The sequence below is a fragment of the Danaus plexippus genome, assembly GCF_018135715.1.
Source record: "Danaus plexippus chromosome 13 unlocalized genomic scaffold, MEX_DaPlex mxdp_15, whole genome shotgun sequence".
Taxonomy (NCBI): domain Eukaryota; kingdom Metazoa; phylum Arthropoda; class Insecta; order Lepidoptera; family Nymphalidae; genus Danaus; species Danaus plexippus.
Window position 1 is genome coordinate 1,709,987 of NW_026869849.1, and position 20,710 is coordinate 1,730,696.

At 32.2% G+C, this 20,710-nt stretch overlaps 2 protein-coding genes across 2 annotated transcripts; one reads left to right on the top strand and one right to left on the bottom strand.

Annotated features, from left to right (window-relative positions):
- Positions 1–491: 491 nt before the first annotated feature.
- On the bottom strand, positions 492–4,470 carry LOC116770469 (uncharacterized). The gene is made up of 4 exons (XM_032661954.2): positions 3,821–4,470; positions 2,997–3,601; positions 2,237–2,384; positions 492–775 (listed from the first exon to the last, which is right to left on the bottom strand). The coding sequence occupies exons 1-4, from the start codon at positions 4,086–4,088 to the stop codon at positions 588–590; spliced, it is 1,209 nt and encodes a 402-aa protein (XP_032517845.2). The 5' UTR covers positions 4,089–4,470; the 3' UTR covers positions 492–587.
- Positions 4,471–6,807: 2,337 nt separating this feature from the next.
- Positions 6,808–15,187, top strand: LOC116770215 (tRNA endonuclease ANKZF1-like). Its single transcript, XM_032661592.2, has 11 exons — positions 6,808–7,114; positions 7,416–7,637; positions 8,683–8,843; positions 9,222–9,500; positions 10,075–10,297; positions 10,700–10,835; positions 11,357–11,654; positions 12,036–12,193; positions 12,513–12,651; positions 13,466–13,618; positions 13,977–15,187. Exons 1-11 carry the CDS (start codon positions 6,994–6,996, stop codon positions 14,115–14,117), a joined length of 2,031 nt encoding a protein of 676 aa, XP_032517483.2. The 5' UTR covers positions 6,808–6,993; the 3' UTR covers positions 14,118–15,187.
- Positions 15,188–20,710: the final 5,523 nt, after the last annotated feature.

The following is a 20,710-nucleotide window of genomic DNA, read 5'->3' on the forward strand; positions in this document are numbered from 1 at the left end:
TCTTCAGAAAAGGTGAAATTAGCATCTATTTGAGTTTAGCGACATATTCTGATACTCACTAGTTATAAAATATGAATTAAATTATGTTAATAAAGTATTTCCTCACGAATCAACATTGAGGACTCAACTTGTAATTAACAAAGTAACCTTTAATGTAGATACCATGACATAAGACTACAATTTAAATGTAATTTTCTTCTAGTCACAAAACAATTACGGTGGAACTTAAATTGGTAACCAGCGGTTCATGTGAATAAAGTATGGTTTTAATATAGCGATGCAACAATTTAATTTTCATATTAATAAAGAAAGTAAATTGATTTCAACAGTAAATTAAAGCTATCTAGTCTAATAGCGGCGTATCGAACGAAATGTTAACGTAGCAAATAACTTCGTCTGATTAAATTATTACGGTTCGCTAAACGTTATGAAGTGCATAGATATTACCGACATTTTTTTTATTGTCGGAAAATGTTTACGTTTTTTTACAAATCAAATAACAAAAGCTTAATATGTTAGTTACATATTTATTTGTAATAAACTGTCACATCTCTCGCAATTTATAACATAGTTCTATATTTTGACAATCAACCCATGAAATTAGGTCGGCCATCTTTAAATTCTCTGAGATATCTGAAATTTCTTAATTTTGCACGAAATTTTCCTTTCTTCTTCAACCGTCCCATGTGTTGCAAGGTCCTTATGGCCGGTAGAAATCTGTACACAGCATTCATCTCGTCTCCCATGCAAAAAAGGAAGGAAGTTTCCATATAGGCTGTGGGAATTAATATCTACATTTAATGTCCCCGTTCAATATGGTTTCAAATACCCTGTCATTAAGTTATCAAGGATTCGACTCAATTATACTGTAAACGAACACGGACCCCAGCGTTCATCAACCCTAGGATACTCTGATTTCAATGTCAGAGGCAATGATGCATGCCTCCAGGCTCCAGCGATGTGGTATTTAATGTACAGTGTTGTTACTAACCCTTCAATCTCGCTGTAGGCACGTTAATGATCATTTTAAACAGATGTATTTCGTATACAAACAATTCGACTTTAACAAGATGTTTATTGACTTGTAGTAAATTATTTTACAGTATTTAGAAAAATAAAATTCATGATTTGCAAAATTTTATCACATATCCAGATAATAAAATATTTTCATAATTTTATCTTAAACGACATAAATAGAAAATGAATTTTTGAAAAAAGGGAAATTACTAAGGCATTAGGTAAAGTCGAAATTGCATTTCATATACACATATAATAAGTTGTGTCATTTGTAAATGCTATAATATCATCTAAAAAATACATTGACAATTTCAACCACGTACAAATTTCTAAAATACACACACATATATATAAGTATGTGTGTGTATATACACATATATTATATGGGATGGTATATGATATTATAAAGATCTTTGGTTGAACAGCTTCCACAACATAATTGATGGACGATGGAACGTTTAGTGCAATCAATTTGTGTTCAATTATTATGTTCCTCTTGTATCTAAGCACCATTATCGGCTCATATTGTTACTGCCCAATCAATTACAACTGTAATTGCATACTGTATTAAATATAGATTTTAAATAAACACCATCGGTACATTTGATATTAATTAATTTTTATACGAATTTCATCATCTGTGATATCCCGACGCGACGGTTTGATGTAAGGAACTCAAAGAATTCACTTAATAAAAATAAAATTGAACAGAACGGCGACGTCACTTAGTAGAGATTTTAATAAAAATATCTTTCGAGGCAGCTTTTCATTTAGTTGATTTAAGGAAAACTTCATAACTTTTAAGTGTTACATGGCTGGCTGCAGACTGAATATACCTGAGAGACATTCTTGAGAAAATATCGTCTTATTTATTGTTATACTTTTTATATGGTACGGTGCAAAGCTGGTTTGTTAGAAGATGAAGTGAGAAATTATATCTCACTATGTTAAATCTTCTACTTTTGCAAAATAAAATTAGTAGTATTGCTTAATAGGCCGACGATTATATTAATATCAATCAGCTGTTCCTGATCACTGATAAGAAGATGAATGTATAACTATGGTACTTTTTTTGTCTCAGCCAGTCACGTATATCTTAAAATTCGAGTCTCGACGACATGTTGGTTATAAAGTCTAAAAAATCAACTTATAACTTTCGACATGAAAGGAATAAAGTCGTTTTAAAATTTTTAATGTGTGTCACGATTATTTTACTAACATGAGCTATGGGAGGTGCTGCTTTTACCCTCCCAAAACATCTTACACTGCGCCACATCCATGAAGCAATGGTTTTGGAATATCAGAGAGGGTTCCCTGGCCACTATGCCGGGTACACCGCATACCGGTGCATACGTGTCCGGGCATTTCTACAAACAACAAATACTTGGAATGAACTGCCACTTGAAAATTTTATTACTCATTGCAATAAATACTTTTTCATTTATAAAGAACTGTTAAGACCTTTTTCTTGCTTGAGATAAAATTATTATGCGACTAGAGAATTTAAAAGAAACTAGCTTCGCCCGCGAATATATCTGTGGGTAATGGTTATTTTTTTTTATTTATAAATAAATAAATAGAAAATCTTTATTAGAAATAGTTACCTACTTCTTATAACATACTATCTGGCTGTAAATGTCCCATCAAAACCGGTGATGACGTTTTAGACATTAACTACAATAAATAGACAGACAGACAAACCGCGAAATGAATAAGAAGGAAGTAAAATTTCATTTATTTGTATATGAAAATATTATATTGCTTTACTGAGAAAAATGAGCTCAAAGAATTCTGAATCAATTAGATAGATACTTATTGCTCTGTAACAGAAACCTTTAGAATATTTTAATTTAGATTTCAAATGAATCTTCAATATTATAAAAAAAAAATACATTAATTTCAAATGATCTGTAGAAAAAACCTTTGAAATTTCTAGATAGTGAGAAAGTTAATTTCATAGAAATGAAATTTCAACTTACTGTAGGGCACTTATGATAGCAGGACGATAATGTGGGTATGTAAAACGTCTCATTACTGACGTTCTGTGGTTTCTTGATGACAGGTACAAATACATTGACTGGACCAGCGTATTTCAACCATTTGCGTCTCGTATCTAGAGGTCTGAATTCTTTGACAGGCAGATCGAATACGTGAGAAGCAGCGAAAAACGTATCAATAGTATCGTTTAGATCGTCGTAGTCACCAAACATGTTAGTATTCACAACTACTAGATTCGTCACGTTTTTTTCCGTAAACTTAACGTCAATTGTTTCGTTTCTATTATCATCATAAGACAATGACAGGCTGGCATTGCATATGAAGTTATCAGTTAAAGTAAATTGTATGTGATTTTCGCAATTATATTTGTTCATTTCACATTTGTTTTCAAACAGACGTATTTTATAACCGTCACCATCGTCTCTTATACCGCAGACTTCTTCTTTATCATCAATCCTGCATATTTCATTGCAATTTACGACTCCGTCATATTTTAAATTAAATTTTTCAATATCATTTATGTCTTTGACGAACATCTCATTCAATTTATTGAATCTACAGTACTCTCTGTTAATTAATCCGTAAGCTGTAACATGAAATGAATTATTACATGTTTCGGTCCTTTGGTAATGTACAGCAGATTAATTTTGCAATTGCAATACGGTCTCGTAATATGGTTATTATACGATATGATTTAATTAAAACCTCCTTTGTTGCGTTCCGATGACATAAAAAAATTAATTTAAATAATTCTATCGATAATAATTTTATTAAAAACAAACTAATATTCAACCAATCTCAATACCATATTCCTCGTCAACTTTACAACCGTATTCCAATAACTGGCATTCGTTTTCAAATAGTCTTAAACGGAAGCCATAATCTTCGGCGCGTAGCCCACAAACAGCTGCATTTCCTCTCCCACATTCAAGGTTTCTACAAAATTCAATTTTCTCCACGTCTATAACCTTTGAAACGATTTCATGGAGAATAAACAACATAACGAAATGTAACATCGATCGATCTGAAGTCTGTCTGAGTAATAAACCCAACTGTAGGTTTATGTCGTGCATTTTAATTGGAATTTGTAATTCAATTTCGATATGAAACCGACATAGATACTGTTCACTAAAGCCGCCTAACGCTTTATAGATATTGGATTTTAGAACGCACGTGTAATATTTATTATCTGTGATATTTTGGTGAATTCATAGCCTGCACATTTTTAATAAAATGGAACGACAGTGGACGTAAAAGTTTTTTATATCATTTATTTCTAAATTAAGTCTACATTTTGTGCATCCTGAAATAACAAATGAAACTCTTTATTTTATAATTCCTAACAGTATTTTTTGCTCTCGTATTCTGAAAATGTATTTTGAACGTAGTTGGAAGCGGATTTAACATTTTCACTAGAAAAACCCGACGTCCTCTCTTTAAATAAAGTATGAATGATTATTTCTAGGTAATGTTAAATGAGATCTTTGTGTTTTTAGTAGTCTATTAATTTGGTAGAAATTGAAATTTATTAAAACTCCTTGATATTTATTGACGTTGACAGTTTACTTAAGGTGCTGCAATTAGAATATTCCTAAAACTAGCATCCGGAAACATAATCCACCATTTTGATATCATTTTGTTTGTCGCAAACTTTGAAATATAGTGAAGTTTAAATATAAAACAATATAGGAAATTGTTCATTAAACACAGTATATATAAATGTAAATTTTAATAACACTTTATGCTAAATTTCATATTAAAAATAAAAAATATGTGTACTCAATTTTGTCTCACCTTTAATATATAATCGTGGGTTAATTCAAGCTACCTCACATAATTTTTTTTTATTATATACATAATAAAATTATTATAAGGATGCAACTTTACTTATTAATGAGATGTAAGACTTTCGCGAGTTTTATTCGTAAATTTTTTTTTTATTATTTCGTAATTGAAGCGATAGAATTATATGTAATTTCTTTTTATTTATGCCATGGCTTCATTCACACTGTTATTGTGGAATATTTTGCCAATGGCAACGTTTTTACAAAATTAATTTAAAAAAACTTTATGTCGCACCAAACGACTTTGACATATACGATGTAAAGAAAAAAAAATCCCGCCTGCGACAACGCCTTTAATAAATTGTTGATAAAATGAAAAAAAAAAACAAACTTTATATTAGTATTATTAATGCAGGTATGATGTGATTTATTTGCATTCTTTTATGTCAAAGGTAGCAAACGAGCAGACAGCCTACTTGATGGAAGTTAGTCACCGTAACCCATGGACATCTGCAACATAAGAGATGTTGCGGATACGTTTCCGACTTTGATTGTCGATACGAAGAGGAAAAAGTGGAAAAATGGAAAAGGCAGGAAAGGCTGGATGGGAGAAGGGAAAAGGTAACCGGCTCTCTCACTTATCGGACGAAACGCAGCCATTAAAGGCTACTTCACGCCGATCTTCTGTAAGGGGGCTGTACTTCCCCGGTTGACCCAGGGCATGTTTTATCTGTAGTGGCTTGGCCACAGTTAGGCTCTACCATCTACAAATTTGCTTTTGGTGAAATCAAACTAAAACATCTCGTTTTAATAATGTAACACTGTTGAAATTTTTTATTTTAATACCACATTAGATATTTTTGATACATACATTTTGGAAATGGTACTTCTAATATGACTTCCAACAAGGTTGCGTTAAACTTTCAAAGCACGAGGGGAGGGAAATAGAAAAAGACGGAGTGAGAGTAAATAGGTGGGTCATTTGTGAAGTGTATGCAATGTTTGTAAAGTTTGTCTTAGAGAAACAATATTAGTTCCCTAAAAACGGATTTCTACCCTTTCTTATTTTCATTTCCACATTATGAAACTTCGCTCCTTCAACGCGGTAGGACTCCACACATTATATTTTGAGATTAGTTTTATAAAGTACAAGATAGAAATCCTTAAATATGTGTTTTTTTATGTAGGTACCTAGTGTCGCCTACACGGCTAAAATCAATTTCATACCCCTTGACACCACTGACATAAAAAGACGACAACCCGATTAGGCTATAAAGCCTTTGCTAGAGAAACACAAATGCATACATACACTCGAAAAACCGGACTTGTTTGAGTTAAAACATTCATAAAAAAACGTTATAATATTATAAACCTGCATGACAGAGAAAATGCTTGCTCTTTTAACTTTACAATTAAGACATTTGCTAATGTAATTTCAAATTTTGAAAATTAACATGTATTTCATTGTTGTTAGAAATATAAAATAACAATAGACCATTCCAGGGTATACAAATATTTATGTTTTTAATAATGATTGGTCTTTACTATCATTACACCCGTTGGTGTACCAGGAGAAAATTAAACATTGGTGGTTATTAACTCACTACTTCATTAGCAGCCTATTCGTGATAGCCCAGAAGTCACCTGAATTATAAAAAAAAATATTTAATCATCATCTACATTTTAATTATTATTAAAATTTTGCGATTTCGTAATTTTTGGCTGCAATGAAACTTACAGTGACATCTGTTGAGCTCATGAGCAACCATTTTATTAGTGCCATCTAGTATGATTATAGTTTTATAAGCACAGATAATAAAACCTTTTAAAATTTTCGATTGAAGTATCCTTAGACAATTAGATATTTTATACTTTTTTAATTTCTTTAAAATAATCAAAATTATTAAACTTAATTTTATTTATATTACTTATGATAACAGATAGTAAATCCTTTGTTTCTTGTACTCAGCCTAATAAAAAAATGTCATTCACGGCCAAAATATCAAAGTCAAAGTCAAAAATGTAGGTTAGGTTTGCAATTTTTGCATCTGGGATTAATTTTATGATATAATTGCACAATATTTATACACTAACCGTGCCTGTCCTAGTCAATAATTTAAATACCTTATACCGTAGGCTGTGCCTTAATAATTTGTACCTTAAATATATACATGAAAGTTATTAAATAATTACTATGTCTTCTAAAGTTGAAGTAAAACCTAAAACAGTGAGAATTTACGAATTAGATCAGTTTGAGAAATTGCTTAAAGGAATAAAGGTAGCAGCATGCATGATTACGGAGTCCCATCAAGTTGGTACGTCAAACTATCATTTTCAAATTATTTTCGTTAAAAAATACAATCGTATGTTGAAAAAAGTTAACATATGTATTATATATGTTGTATATATATATAACATATAATACATATGTTATCTTATAATATATAACATAAAATTCTTTATATCGTTAATAATAATGTTATATCAAAACATTTGAAAATAGAAGTAATATATAAGACAAACAATGATGATGTTATTTTTATCGAAATATAAGAAATGTTATCGCAGTTAGTGGACATAGCAATAATTTTAGTAATTTGATATTTTTCCTTCCAGTGGATGAAGCTAGTGTACTCAAAAGATTAAGAGCATTAACCCTCAATGGTGCGTCAGATGGTAATGCTTGCTCGTGTTGCGGCGTCGGCCCCTTTGCCTCTCGTGCACAGCAGACGGCGCATTATAAAAACCATTGGCATACATATAATTTAAAGAGGAAACTATTTGGGAAATCACCGCTATCTCTCGGACAGTTTAATTCTAGGCGGTGTGAAGATGAAAGTAATTAGAATAAATAATAACTTAGATATTTGTCAGTACAGTTTCAATTGAAACTATAGTTTTTGTATATACCTTGTTATATATATATATATATATATATATATATATATTACATCTTACTTGTAATTTAATTACTTAAGGTAACCATGATAATTGCCAGATGAGTTTTAAGTTAGTATAGTTTCATTTTATTTATTATCATGTTCAGTTTTCGTAATATGTATGAAAGAATATTATAACGTCGTGGTGGCCTGGGGGTAAAAGGTCCGCCTCTCATACATGAGGGCGCGGGTTCGAAACCTGGCAAGTACCAATGTGATCTTTTCCGAATCATATGTACTTTCTAAGAGTATTTAGACACCACTGACGGACGGTGTTGGGAAACATCGTGAGGAAACCAGGTCTTATAATTTCAAATTATAAGATTGAAATCGCCAACACGTCTTGAGCAAGCGTGGTGATTGATTCTCTAACCTTTTCCATGTGAGAAGAGGCCTTTGCTCAGCAGTGGGCTCCGATAGGCTGATGAATCATCATCATCAGATGATGTATAAAAGAAATATTTAAAATAATTAAATAAGTATATAACAATTAATTTTATATTTATATTGCACAATAATGAGTATAATGTTGAAACAGAGGTACTTGGCAGCACATTGACTGTAAAGCCACTTATTTCCTTATAAACCATGAATAATCCCCATGGTTTTGAATTATATTAGCTAAAAATGTGAGTAATATTATAAGTGTGATATAAAGTTATGTATCAGAGGAAACTAATATTTTATTAATTTAAAAGTTTAAGACACATTTTTTCCTCATAATTGATGTAATGAGATCTAAAACTGAACTTGAAATGATTCATTTGAATGAAACTAATATTTTCAGATTAATACGCGTTTGTATTATTTTTAAAAACTACATACTACTGATGTTTCGGTTACTCTGCCACTGTTGTCACGGACAGACAAGATGCGGATGTCTGTCAGTTGGTCTTGTTATTTATCATATGTGATGGTTATATTTCTCCTTGGTTAACTTCCAGATGATTCCAGCGTATCCGGCAGTGATTCTGAAACGGATGAGAAAAGTAAGAATCCAGAGAGCGATTTGTTTGCAGCCGCCACGAGACATTGCAAAGCATTCTTTACAAACCACAAGGGACAAGTTTTTTGTATATACCGATGCATATTACATCATAAGAAGGTATTAATACATTTTATACACTGTCACCAACATGAACTAACATGTCTTAAAAGAAAGAGATTTTATCTTTTGAAAATTTCTGAACTGATGTTTAATTTTGTTTTTCAATTCCTGTTGTAATATTTGTGTTAATTTTGTCAAATAACCCGTGGAGTAAAAAAAAGTGCAAACATCATATACAATAACCATATAAAAGGTTGTAAATGTTTTTGTTATGATACATGATGTTCAGAAACTGTTTTTAAAATTTAGTTCTTTGTGAAATTTTAATTGAAAAACAGATGTGTTAAAACCTTTTTTGAGTTACACCAACATTATTTACTTATGCTCTTCTATTATACTGTAATTGATGATGAAAAATATAATATTCTATTCTAGGAACAACTGTCAACAGACGGTGAGGGTGTAGCGTGGGTGGAGCGCTGTCAAAGGTTAGCATTACCTGGTTTTCAGCGGTGGGCCGTACTCATGGTGTCCGGAGGTCATTTCGCGGGGGCCATTTTCGCTGGTAGTGCGGTAGTTTTACATAAGACGATGCACTCTTATGTGACCCGCAGGGGTCAAGGTCAAGGCCAATTAAACAGAGACCAACACGGGAACGCGCCACGATCAGCTGGCGCCAGTCTCAGGAGATATAACCAGGCCCAGTTTTTGGAGGTCGGTAAATATCCGATGGTTACATCATTGTATTTTATATATAAAATCATTATATATATAAAGATGAAAATAGTAGTGAATTACGCAAAAACAGCGGTAACTCATCAACTATATGACAGTATAATTTTTTTTTAATGTGTATGATGAATAAGAATTTAATTTGGAATATTTTTTAATATTTATTTATTTCTAAGTTTAAATACAACAAATAGTAAATATGCGAGCTCCGAATTTTAATACAAGCATGCATGTCAATGTTCTCGATCGAGTTTAACAAACAACTATTCATAGCGTTTGTTTCCCTGTGGCTATATTTTCCTTAAATTTTCTTCAGTTGAATCATAAGATAGTCTGACTTGTGGCGTCCGCGTCACCTTCCAATATTTTCGCGGCGTTGTCTCGTTGTTTCCATGCTGAGCGCTTGTATATATGAGAAAGCATCGTTTAAATATTCCTAATCCCTTCAAACGTCCGATTAATTTTCGATCACACCTAGTAAGAAACACCTAACAAAAGTCCCAGTTACCGCAAGTTAAAACTTAAAGGATTTCTATAACGGTAAAAATTATTTCAGCATGTTCAAGACATAATATCGGGTTGGACAGAGGACCTGGTTGGGTGTTCCTTGATACTTTATCGAGCTGTCGGGTCATTGAACCAGGGAGCATTATTTGGGAAGAACTCTCCCTTGAACAGAGACGACGTGAGAGTTAGGGCTCTACCTTTCCCTACAAGAAAACCAACATACAAAGAGGTCCAGAGAGTTCATGAGACGGTTGCTAGCTTGGAAGTTTATGGTGAGTTATTAAGACCTTTAAACTATATATATATGTGTGTGTGTGTGTGTGTGTGTGTGTGTATGTATAGTCCTTAATGATTTTATTGCTAGCTATATACCAATATTCATAGTTATAATTTGATTCAGTTACTGAAAAGAAATCGGTATATCTCTATGGAATAAACAGAAAATCTTTATATAAATGGATATCAATCGTGAAAACGTTAAAATCGATTGTGGTCGTTTATTAAAAAAAAGTGTGCCTATATATATATATATATATTTTGGTTTCCTACACGTTTTTTTCTTTTTATCTTAAACACAACATTATTTCATTATTATAGTTTTGTTATAATCTAAATTACACTACATTTTAATTTAGGACCCTAAAATTATCTTTAATAATCCATCTATATATTAGATACAATGGAATTATTCCAAAAGGCGTTGATCGCGTCAACTAGTAAGGGTCCTGCGAAGGTCAGTCAGGAAGCAAACGTGGAACGGAGCAAGAAGCACAGAAGTCCACATAAACCTATCGACAGAGCGAAGTCCAGGTTTGTTAAACAAAACATATGCTTGGAATTCTACTACAACTGCTATATTTGGGGGACTTAAGGGATAAACATACAAACAAACATACTATATGTTATAGGAGAAACTTAGCTTTGGGATTTTTATGGTTTTAATGATAGTAAAAACAGCCTGAATAGAAAATTCTAAACATTGAAATGGTTGAAGGAAATTGGTGAAATTTTTGGCGTATTGATAAAAATTTTCCTCATGTACACCAAGTGCAACAAAAAGTGGCCACTTTTGATGCTAATAAATAACATAAACTGGTAACAGTAACAAAAACCATGGGTCCAATTTAAGTGCTCGAAAGTGTACTGGGAAATCAATTGCGACGTCTCGTTCCCACCCTCCCGAATCATGCCTATGACACCTAAAAGTATGATTCTGTGCGTCTGTCGTCGCTTACCAAGTTATTCCTCTCAATTCAGCACTCACAAACACTGGACACTTCACAGCTATATAGAATATTACGTCTTTAAACTTATCTTATTAACAATAACAGAGAACGTGCCCCAAGAGAACTGCCAACACAGGTGATGTCGAGCGAAGACGAGGGGCCGAGCTTCATAGACTCGGAAACTCCCATCGGCTGGATCAAAACGTTGTCGGAACAGAGCAGCAATGGAGTCATAACGAACTCGAGGAAAGACCTGCTGAATGACCATGTCCTGAAAAGCGACCACTCCGACCAGAGCGAACCAGAAGTTCCAGAAGTTAAAGGCCTGAGGAAGAAAAAGAAAAAGAAGGAAGATAAACCCGCCAAGAAAATCGCTGTCAGGATACCGGATAATGTAAAAAAGGTGACCCTATAAATGATTCGGTGTATAGACCCAGGTGTTAGTGGAATTTAAATTTAAATATCTCTCCCTATTATACATCAAATGAAATGTGTTGATATTGTATTCGTTAACTTTGTAGACAAAAATTTACTTATAAGGCTCAATGATAATAAATAACCATTAAGCAACTAACCCTTATGAAGAAGAGTACTCCTTATGGCCGTACGTAGCAGAAGAGATACAGAATAATTGTAAAGAAAAATGTATTGTAGATTATAAATAAATAAATTGCTGACCTACCCAAGCGAAGCGGGGGAGAAATGTTATAGGCTGTGAAAAGTTAAAAAGTTCTAAAAAAAATATAACAAACAGATAAAAAGTATCCTCTATTTTCGTATTTAGATATGGAAAATAATATCATCATCGGACACCACCTTGGAGCCGATTTTAGAGGAGTTGGAGAATGATCAGTTGGTGGTAGCTTGCAATATGGCCGACCCCAAGGACGGAAACACTGCACTACACAAGGCCGCCATCGCTGATAAACCGGACATGGTCACGTGAGTTATACAGGGTGTTCACATTTCAATTATATTTCATATACAGCGGTTCACTTTAATTGACGGTTATAATTATTGGTGCCTTAATGAATGTTCGTATGCTGTGTGCTGTTAAAGATGTTATTAACTTAGTTATCAAACTATTGTTTATACGTGTATTGTATATCAAACATAATATTACGTCATGCGAAAAACAACTACGTTACAGTATTAAGACGTATTTTAATAATTGAAGTTAATATTATTAATAAGTCTAACGAAATACACAAACTAAACTCACGCACGTACTATGCTATAATATCCAGTGTTTGTCCATTAGTCAGCTGTTATCTGCGGGCGGTGATCCGTGTCTCAAGAATCACCAGTTGCAGACACCATACGCGGCCGCCCCGCCCGCAACCAGACTAGCCTTCAGAATGTTTCAAGCTCAATATCCAGACAAATATAACTATAATAAGGTATTATATTCACCATCACCACCATCATCCTCAGCCTATCGGAGCCCACTGCTGAGCAAAGGCCTCTTCTCACATGGAGAAGGTTAGAGCATTAATCACCACGCTTGCTCAAGACGGGTTGGCAATTTCAATCTTATAATTTGAAACTATTAGACCAGGTTTCCTCACGATGTTTCCCTTCACCGTCCGTCAATGGTGTCTAAATACTCTTAGAAAGTACATATGACTCGGAAAAGATCACATTGGTACTTGCCAGGTTTCGAACCCGCGCCCTCACGTATGAGAGGCAGGCCTTTAACCTCCAGCCACCACGACTTTTATTATATTATAATTAATAAATTTAATCGAACATTTTCAATTATTCAATGAGAAATCAGAATTAAAAAAAGTTTTATTAGAAGTTCTATAGGAGATTATGACATATCAAACATATACGCTTTTATTAAATCATCTGTTGCTAATTATCATATCAACTAACATTACTTACAGTTGAATACGAATTTTAGATTGAAAATATACTTAGAATTCCAAATTCGTGCACTCCAGGAAAGTTGGCAGGGTTAAAATGAACTATTTAATATAAAAATCGTGTCTTATAAAGTGTAGGCTATTACTTTGACGTCATATACATTGAGTTGATAGTCTCTTTATGAACAAATTTATATTACTCGGAACAATTTGTACATACTGATGCCATATATATGAAAAATCGGAAATCAGAGTTACGGTTACGCGTTACGTTACGAAGCGTTTTACCCTTCCATAAGATGGCATGACTCCAAAAATGTTATCGTTACTGTCATCCTTGTTCCAGTCACAAATCCCCGGACCAGTTACACCGGAACAGTTGGAACAGGAGAGAGAGAGGAAAGCTCAACAGAAAAAAGCGAAGAGGCAACGAGACAAAGAAAAACAAGCTGAGAAAAATAAAACCAACAAGTTTTTATCTATGTCGGATACACAGAAGGTGAGGTGTACAAACACACGGTCATACAAATTTACAAATATTGTGTAAAATCTCCTATATATATATATATATATATATATATACATTATATGGTCACAAATTGGGTTAAAATTTTAGTAAATTTAATTATAATGAAAGCTTTTTGTAGTTGTTCTTGAATTACTTGTAAGTAATTCCTTCAATAAGTATTACTATGTCCATACAAAGAAAATGACCTGGTGCAAATGCCCCTGTCTGTCTACATTTTCGTATAATATTTTTTTAGTATCCAAGGAAATTCTGTATTTTTTATCCGCTAACTAACAAAATTTCTGTAACATATTAATGTGTTATAACATAACCATACATTTATTTTCAGGTGAAAGCAGTGGAGTTTCGTTGTTTCTTCTGCGGCACACAACTGCCGAGGGAGCCCTTCGAATATGATAGCTACCAGTTCTGTTCAATCAAATGTCTCCAGAACCACAGAAATCTCAGACCTTTACATAAAAGCGCATAATTATATTCAATCAGCCAATATATATATATATATGACATCATGCAGATATAATAAAATTCTTGGTTGAAATACTATATCAATCTATAGTAAAATTCAGTTTTATTACACTGTAACCAATTCAGGAATAGTATAAAAAGTATCAAGGGCTGTGTATAATGTTGAAATGTTAGTACAAATTGTTTTGCCTTATTGCCTTACTTTCCATATTACCATGTCATAAAGTGCCTCAACTATAGAAGTATAGTATAAGTTCTTACTAATGTCTTAATGTAGTTCAACAGAAGTTTTTTAGCGATAGATTTGACTGAATTTCCAATGTATATAACGCCGACATGCTGTAGGGTATTGGGATCTTAAATTATATATATACATGTATATTATATCAAGCAACGCGGTTAAAAATTAATAAATGTCATTAGAGAAGAACAAAAAAATTTGAAATAAAATAAGTTTTTTTTGTCTGTTATGATGATGTAACTGACAGAATTATTTTTTTTATATAATTATATAAACTGACAGTTTAAATTATTGAGAAATAAATATTTTATATTTTATGTGTAATATGATAGCCATATAAATAACATATATTAGGGCAAAGCTGAAGAAGAATTTTCATTATCACTTATGTGCATATTTTGGACAACGGGGAAACTTATCATGTCAAAATCTTTGCTCAGAAGGGATCATAAAAAATAACACAACAACCCACGGGGCAATATGTGCATATTATGTTTATGAAGAAAAGCAATAAAACTTAAATTGCTTTGCTCAATTTAAAACAACTTGGTTTTGTATTGTCGTCTGCTAATAAAATATCGTTTTTAAAATATTAAGTACATTTAAAATTTTAGAAATACATCTTAGAGTAACATATCACTGTAAAACGGTACAATAAACATTATTACTTAGCTACTTACTTACAATAAACATTATGACAGCAACACTTTACATAGAGTATTAGTGAAAAGAGGTTGTACATATTTTTTTAATAAATTATATGATGTACGTGTAAGATTAATGGTCGCCTTAATGTAAAGGACACTGCCTTAAGTAATAAAATTTCTTTGTGATTATTGGGTTTTATTTTAGTGATAAAGTTGTTATGAATGTAAAAATATTTTTATTCATTATTAATGAGAAATAGCTAAGGCACCGTACATAATTACCCCTCCAAATAATATCCAGAATATATCGGAAGGTGACGATGGTTGCGTGCTAATACTCGTGTGGGCATTTATTATTATAATAAATATCCTACAAAATATGTTATTTTACGTTTGACGGCTATAAGAACTAGATACTTTATTATTCTTGTAATACCACCTTTGGACACTGAGAGACCTTTGTGACTCCTTATATTTCTGCTAGATGGCGCTGTTATTAATTAGTGTGTAAATACTAATACATACTTTTTTTATTTACGTACTTTTACAGATTACACTAGGGTTTATATTTGTAAAATATATTTCAATTAAAACGTTCATAATATTAGCATTCGGGTTGACTATATAAGTTTATGCGTGCAGGTCCAATTCTGAAATAATTAAATTATCCTGAAAAATATTCTCGTAATTTTAAACTGAACAAATAGTTACATATTTAAAAATTCAGTAACATTAAGCAACAGCTGTTGATTGATAATTTTAATTTATATTTTAGATTTGCCGGTGACAGTACCTAACACCGCTACGAACGGCTGTGGCTAGATCGTTCTTGGTTCGTTTGTATGGTGAAACCCTGCGTGTTATGATAAATGTTTTTAAGCTCCTCTAGTTGGTTCCGTACGCGCATATTAAAAATTAAATGAACATCGCCGGGACAACATCGTTGTATGGATAAAATATCAAATTACGAGTAACGTTACTGACTCCGCGGAACGAACACCAAGCCGTGTGAACCAGAAGATTCCTGATACCACGCAAGCAATGGATTGGGATTGCTATCCTAACATCGGGGCAATCATGTAGTCTTAGGTATAGGATATAAGTTTTAATATGTAATTTTTATTATAATAAGTTTCGTAGTTTCCCTGGAACTTCCAGTTGCCACCCTATATAATTAGTTGGTAAACAAAAACACATCGGGGAAAAATCTCTAAGTTTTTAAGTACTAACACGTCTTTCCAACATATTGGGCTAGACTCCATAAGCCTGAAGTTGGGTGTAAAACCGGAATATAATTTCTTTACTACATTTAAACATTAACTCACAAAATCGGCTCAAATATTGATTGAACTAAACTAATTTGGATTAAGTTGTACTTACCGTAAGGCGTTAAACTGTACATTTTATCCAATTAAGTTATTTATTATCACCTATATTTAGAAGTGGTTTGTTAGCTGTACCATCCTTAAACTACGTCTTGCTACCGGTTAACTGTATATGCGAATTAAAACATAATATATAATTAAAAATTATAATGACTTATTTAATACCATAAATCTTGGGTTGGGGTTGGTACGGCCACTTGTATATGTCTAATGTTACTCCAAAGAAATTTTAAAAGTGTTTCTGTTTTGGACTACCACGTATAATTAAAAATACGTCACCTTCCTCAAGCTTAGACGATATCTATAAGGTTATTTTGCCGGGAGCTAGGTTCAGGAATATAAATTGTGAAAATTATTCTATGCGTATAATTTTTATATTGATTTGCTGTAGAAACATAAATATTTTAACGTGTGGAAGACGACGGTCGTCTGAGGTGCACAATATGAAACATCCACATTTATCCGCCGCGGGCTGCCGAAGAAAGTAATATTCGCAATGGAAACATATTCGGCTGAGACTTCCATTTCACGTCCGCGTAATATCCACCGACAGAAAATATAGCGTTCATATCAAAATACAGATAACGGAAGCGGTCTTACGTTTACGAACTCAGAAATAAAATTATAATAACACTATGTGTACTTTAACGTGAAGTCTTCAATTTAATTATACGTATATAAGTGTTGCAGCGTCAAAATTTTCATTATAGGGACCTAACCTGTTAGGAGATGTCACAGCATAAACAATTTTGACTTTTTTATTATTTATTGAAGTGGATAAAACAGGACTTACAATGTAAAAAAACTCGTAACTGTCACATAATGAGGCTTATTCTAAAGTAATTTAGGATACTTATTGGAAAAAAATCAATATGATAGTATGTGAATCTGTTTTAAGTGTAACAAGTTATATATACATACATATATGAAATAACTCATAATCTTTTTATCAACGTCAGATCACATTCCCCCGTTGACATTGCAAACGGAACGCATATTGAACCAGATTGTTTAAATGCTACTGGCACAAATTCGTAGACAGATCGACAAATGAGGTCGCATTGCTATTTATTGGAATATTTAGGAAATGTGTCTAAAGAAATTGAGATTTTAGGAGCCGTAACAAAATCACACAACTGTTTGTGTTACGTGTTATATAGATATAAAAAAATAACAGTTTTAATATAGATCTTATATTCAAATTGGTCACCCTTCGATACTGTATTCTTTTATTAAACGTAACATATGTCTTATGAATAATTCGAAGTTTAAGAGTAAACATAAGTGTTGCAAGTGTAAATAAAATGAAATCATGTGTTCTTACCAAACAAAATCTGTTCAAAATCGAACTGTCGCGGGATTGTCGTAAAGCTTCTCGACAACATTCATACAGAATTTATAATTTTATGAATTTGTAATCAAAAATGAAACAAAAATTGTTTACGTTTTCCACAAAGACGGCACAAGGGTTGAAGTGTTTTATTTCACATCAACTTTACCATACTTATAAATAGATTTGTCTCTCAAAACTATCTCCTACGTGCGTTCATCAAAAATAAGCAAAAACAAATAAAACTATTGGTACTAGTTGTAAAACTACAAATGGCACAAACGACTTCAAAACTGGACGTTACCGAGACTTGTTAGTTTCATCGAATAGGTTCGTTTGTGTAGTATGTGATAGCGGTGAGCCCCTGACAGCACCGCAATTAGTATACATTTATCTGACAACTGGCTACGGACATAATTGTATTAGAAAAACCTAATCAGTTAGATTGGCCTGTGAGTTAATTATTAAATCATTTTTCTATGCCAGTATAAAGATCTTGAAACACGTTTTATGTAAGTAAAATATGATTTTAAATGCAGCCGAATTTGCAAAGACTTGACAGAAACGGATTGCTTGCTACTTGACCAGATTGTAAGAGAAGACCGGCAAATATATACTTGTTGCAGCTGTTGAAAGGTAAGTGAGAGAGACGGAAGAAGCAATCCATTGTACATTTGTTTCTTTAAATTAAAATAATTAAAACATGATTCGAACAGACATCTCGTCTGCCCGTGACCAAGGCTGCCGAAAAGTAACCGAAACGTCGGTAGTATGTAGTTTTTAGAAATAAAAAAATATCTCGTAGTACCTAATCCGAATACATTAGTCTTATTTAAATGTTTTGAACTCTTAAAAGTAGTTCTTATAATTTACCTTGGTGTAATAAATTTATTTGTTTGTATCAAAAGAGGTCTAATAAAACGCAAGTTAATATTTCATAGCACCACTGTACGTATAAAATAGTGCTGGTCATATTTCGTATTACAATAAGGTTGTTCTTAAATTTTACTTACGTCAGATTTATTACATCTTTATATATTTTTTGTCGTTTCATCTTTTATTTCACGTAAGGTTTAATAATCTGTAAATATTAGGTACAAAATTAATGTAACTTTTTTTATTTTATTTTAATACGTTATTTCGTAATTTACTCTTCGTTAGATAAACTGTATGGCGATTGAATTGTACTTGACGACGCTCAGCTTTTCAATGATTCCATTCACTTAAGTAATTGATTAATTTAGAATTAAGTTATATCTTTAACCTAAATTATGGCACTTGGTTTTGAAGTATTATTTATAGAAAATAAGTAGTTAAGGCAAACTGATATATATATATATATAGATTATTCTTCTTCTTCCTGGCAATTTATGCCAGCATTAGCCAGGGTCTGCCTAATGCTGGAATAAATATATTGTTTAATTGGAGAGGCCTATGTTCAGCAGTGGACCAATATAGGCTGATAATGATGATGATGAAGGCAAACTGGCGAAGGCTGGAGAAAATTCCATACCATTCACCCACATATATGAAATGAATTTAATTTTAAAACCGATAAAGACTTAATACTTTTGTTTCAAAAATTTATGTGTGTATACATAATACATATTATTACCTATTTTTTGAATCCACAAAGTTAGGAGGCAGGCTCGGACATAAACGAACAGTCTAGACACAAATAATACTATGTGTCATAGATTTCAGGTGACTATTAAACTTCCGACAGAAGCTTATCCAATATTGTTTTAAACTACCCAGGCTGTTGACGTCATTGAGTGATTAAACTCGTTTTGCTGGTGGTTTAATAGAGCAGTGGAAAATAATACACGGCTCTGATTGGACGTTTATATTAGTAAAATCATTTCTCATTACTAGTCAAATTCGGGTCGAGTGAACTAGCGATTGATTTCGGTGAAGCATCCCCGATACCACTTCATTGGAATGCACAACTTTTATGTTAACGTTAATTAATTAAATTTACCTTTAATATGTAAATTCTGAATAAAATATATATAAGTAAATAGCTTATTCAAAATATTATATTGATGATATTGATATTATTGCTGTAGTAAATTATTATATTGTTTAATTGGTTTTAATACTCTTTACATATGTGATTTGTCATTCCTCTTGAATAGAAACATAAACTATGCATAATAAATTCAATCCCAAATATTTAATATTTCGTACTTTTGCTAAATATTAGCAAACATACGAGTGTATACTCGCAACGCATAAATATCCCTTTTTGCCCTTACTATTGTAACGAAACTATTTTTGTTTATAGTTATGGGAATTTCAACAATTCTTTACATTAATGTTATTATTAATTTTATTTATTAATTAATTTATTGAGAATATTGTATAAATAAATTTCGAGCATCTGATAAATACGAAATCGATTTCGATAATAATATAACAATCTAAATCGATTTAATTGTTCATTGATTGTTAGGAATTCATATTATTGGTTGAAAGTTATGAATTGAATGGAGGAATTTAATATGGAATAGTGTGGCATAGTTTCTGTTGGGATATTTGAAGTTGGTTCCGGTAAGGCTTCGTTCGGGTAACACGTCTAAACAGCTAGGATCTCATTTCTCACTGATCCCCTAAATTGTAGGAAATGAGGAAAATTCAATTCAATACAAGACTTATGGGATATTCTCATGTGATGTGTCCGGAAAGAGAAAAAATAAACATTCTTTACACCATAGTACCTAACTTTATTTGTTACTTATGGTTTATTTACGTGCTTAAAGATGTTTTATTTTTACTTCAGGATTCCGTAAGCTTCAAAGAGGGATCTTTATTGTTAGCTTAGTGGTCTGTTGATCTGTTCACCATCAGACTGTAGAACACTTCTTACTATTTTACTTTTTTCATCTTATTAACGCTTGTAAGTTTTAGCGTAGGGACCACTTTATAATTTTCTATCCTCACTAAAATCTTTGGCGGAATAAAGTCAGCCTAGAGAATAGAATTTAATTTTTT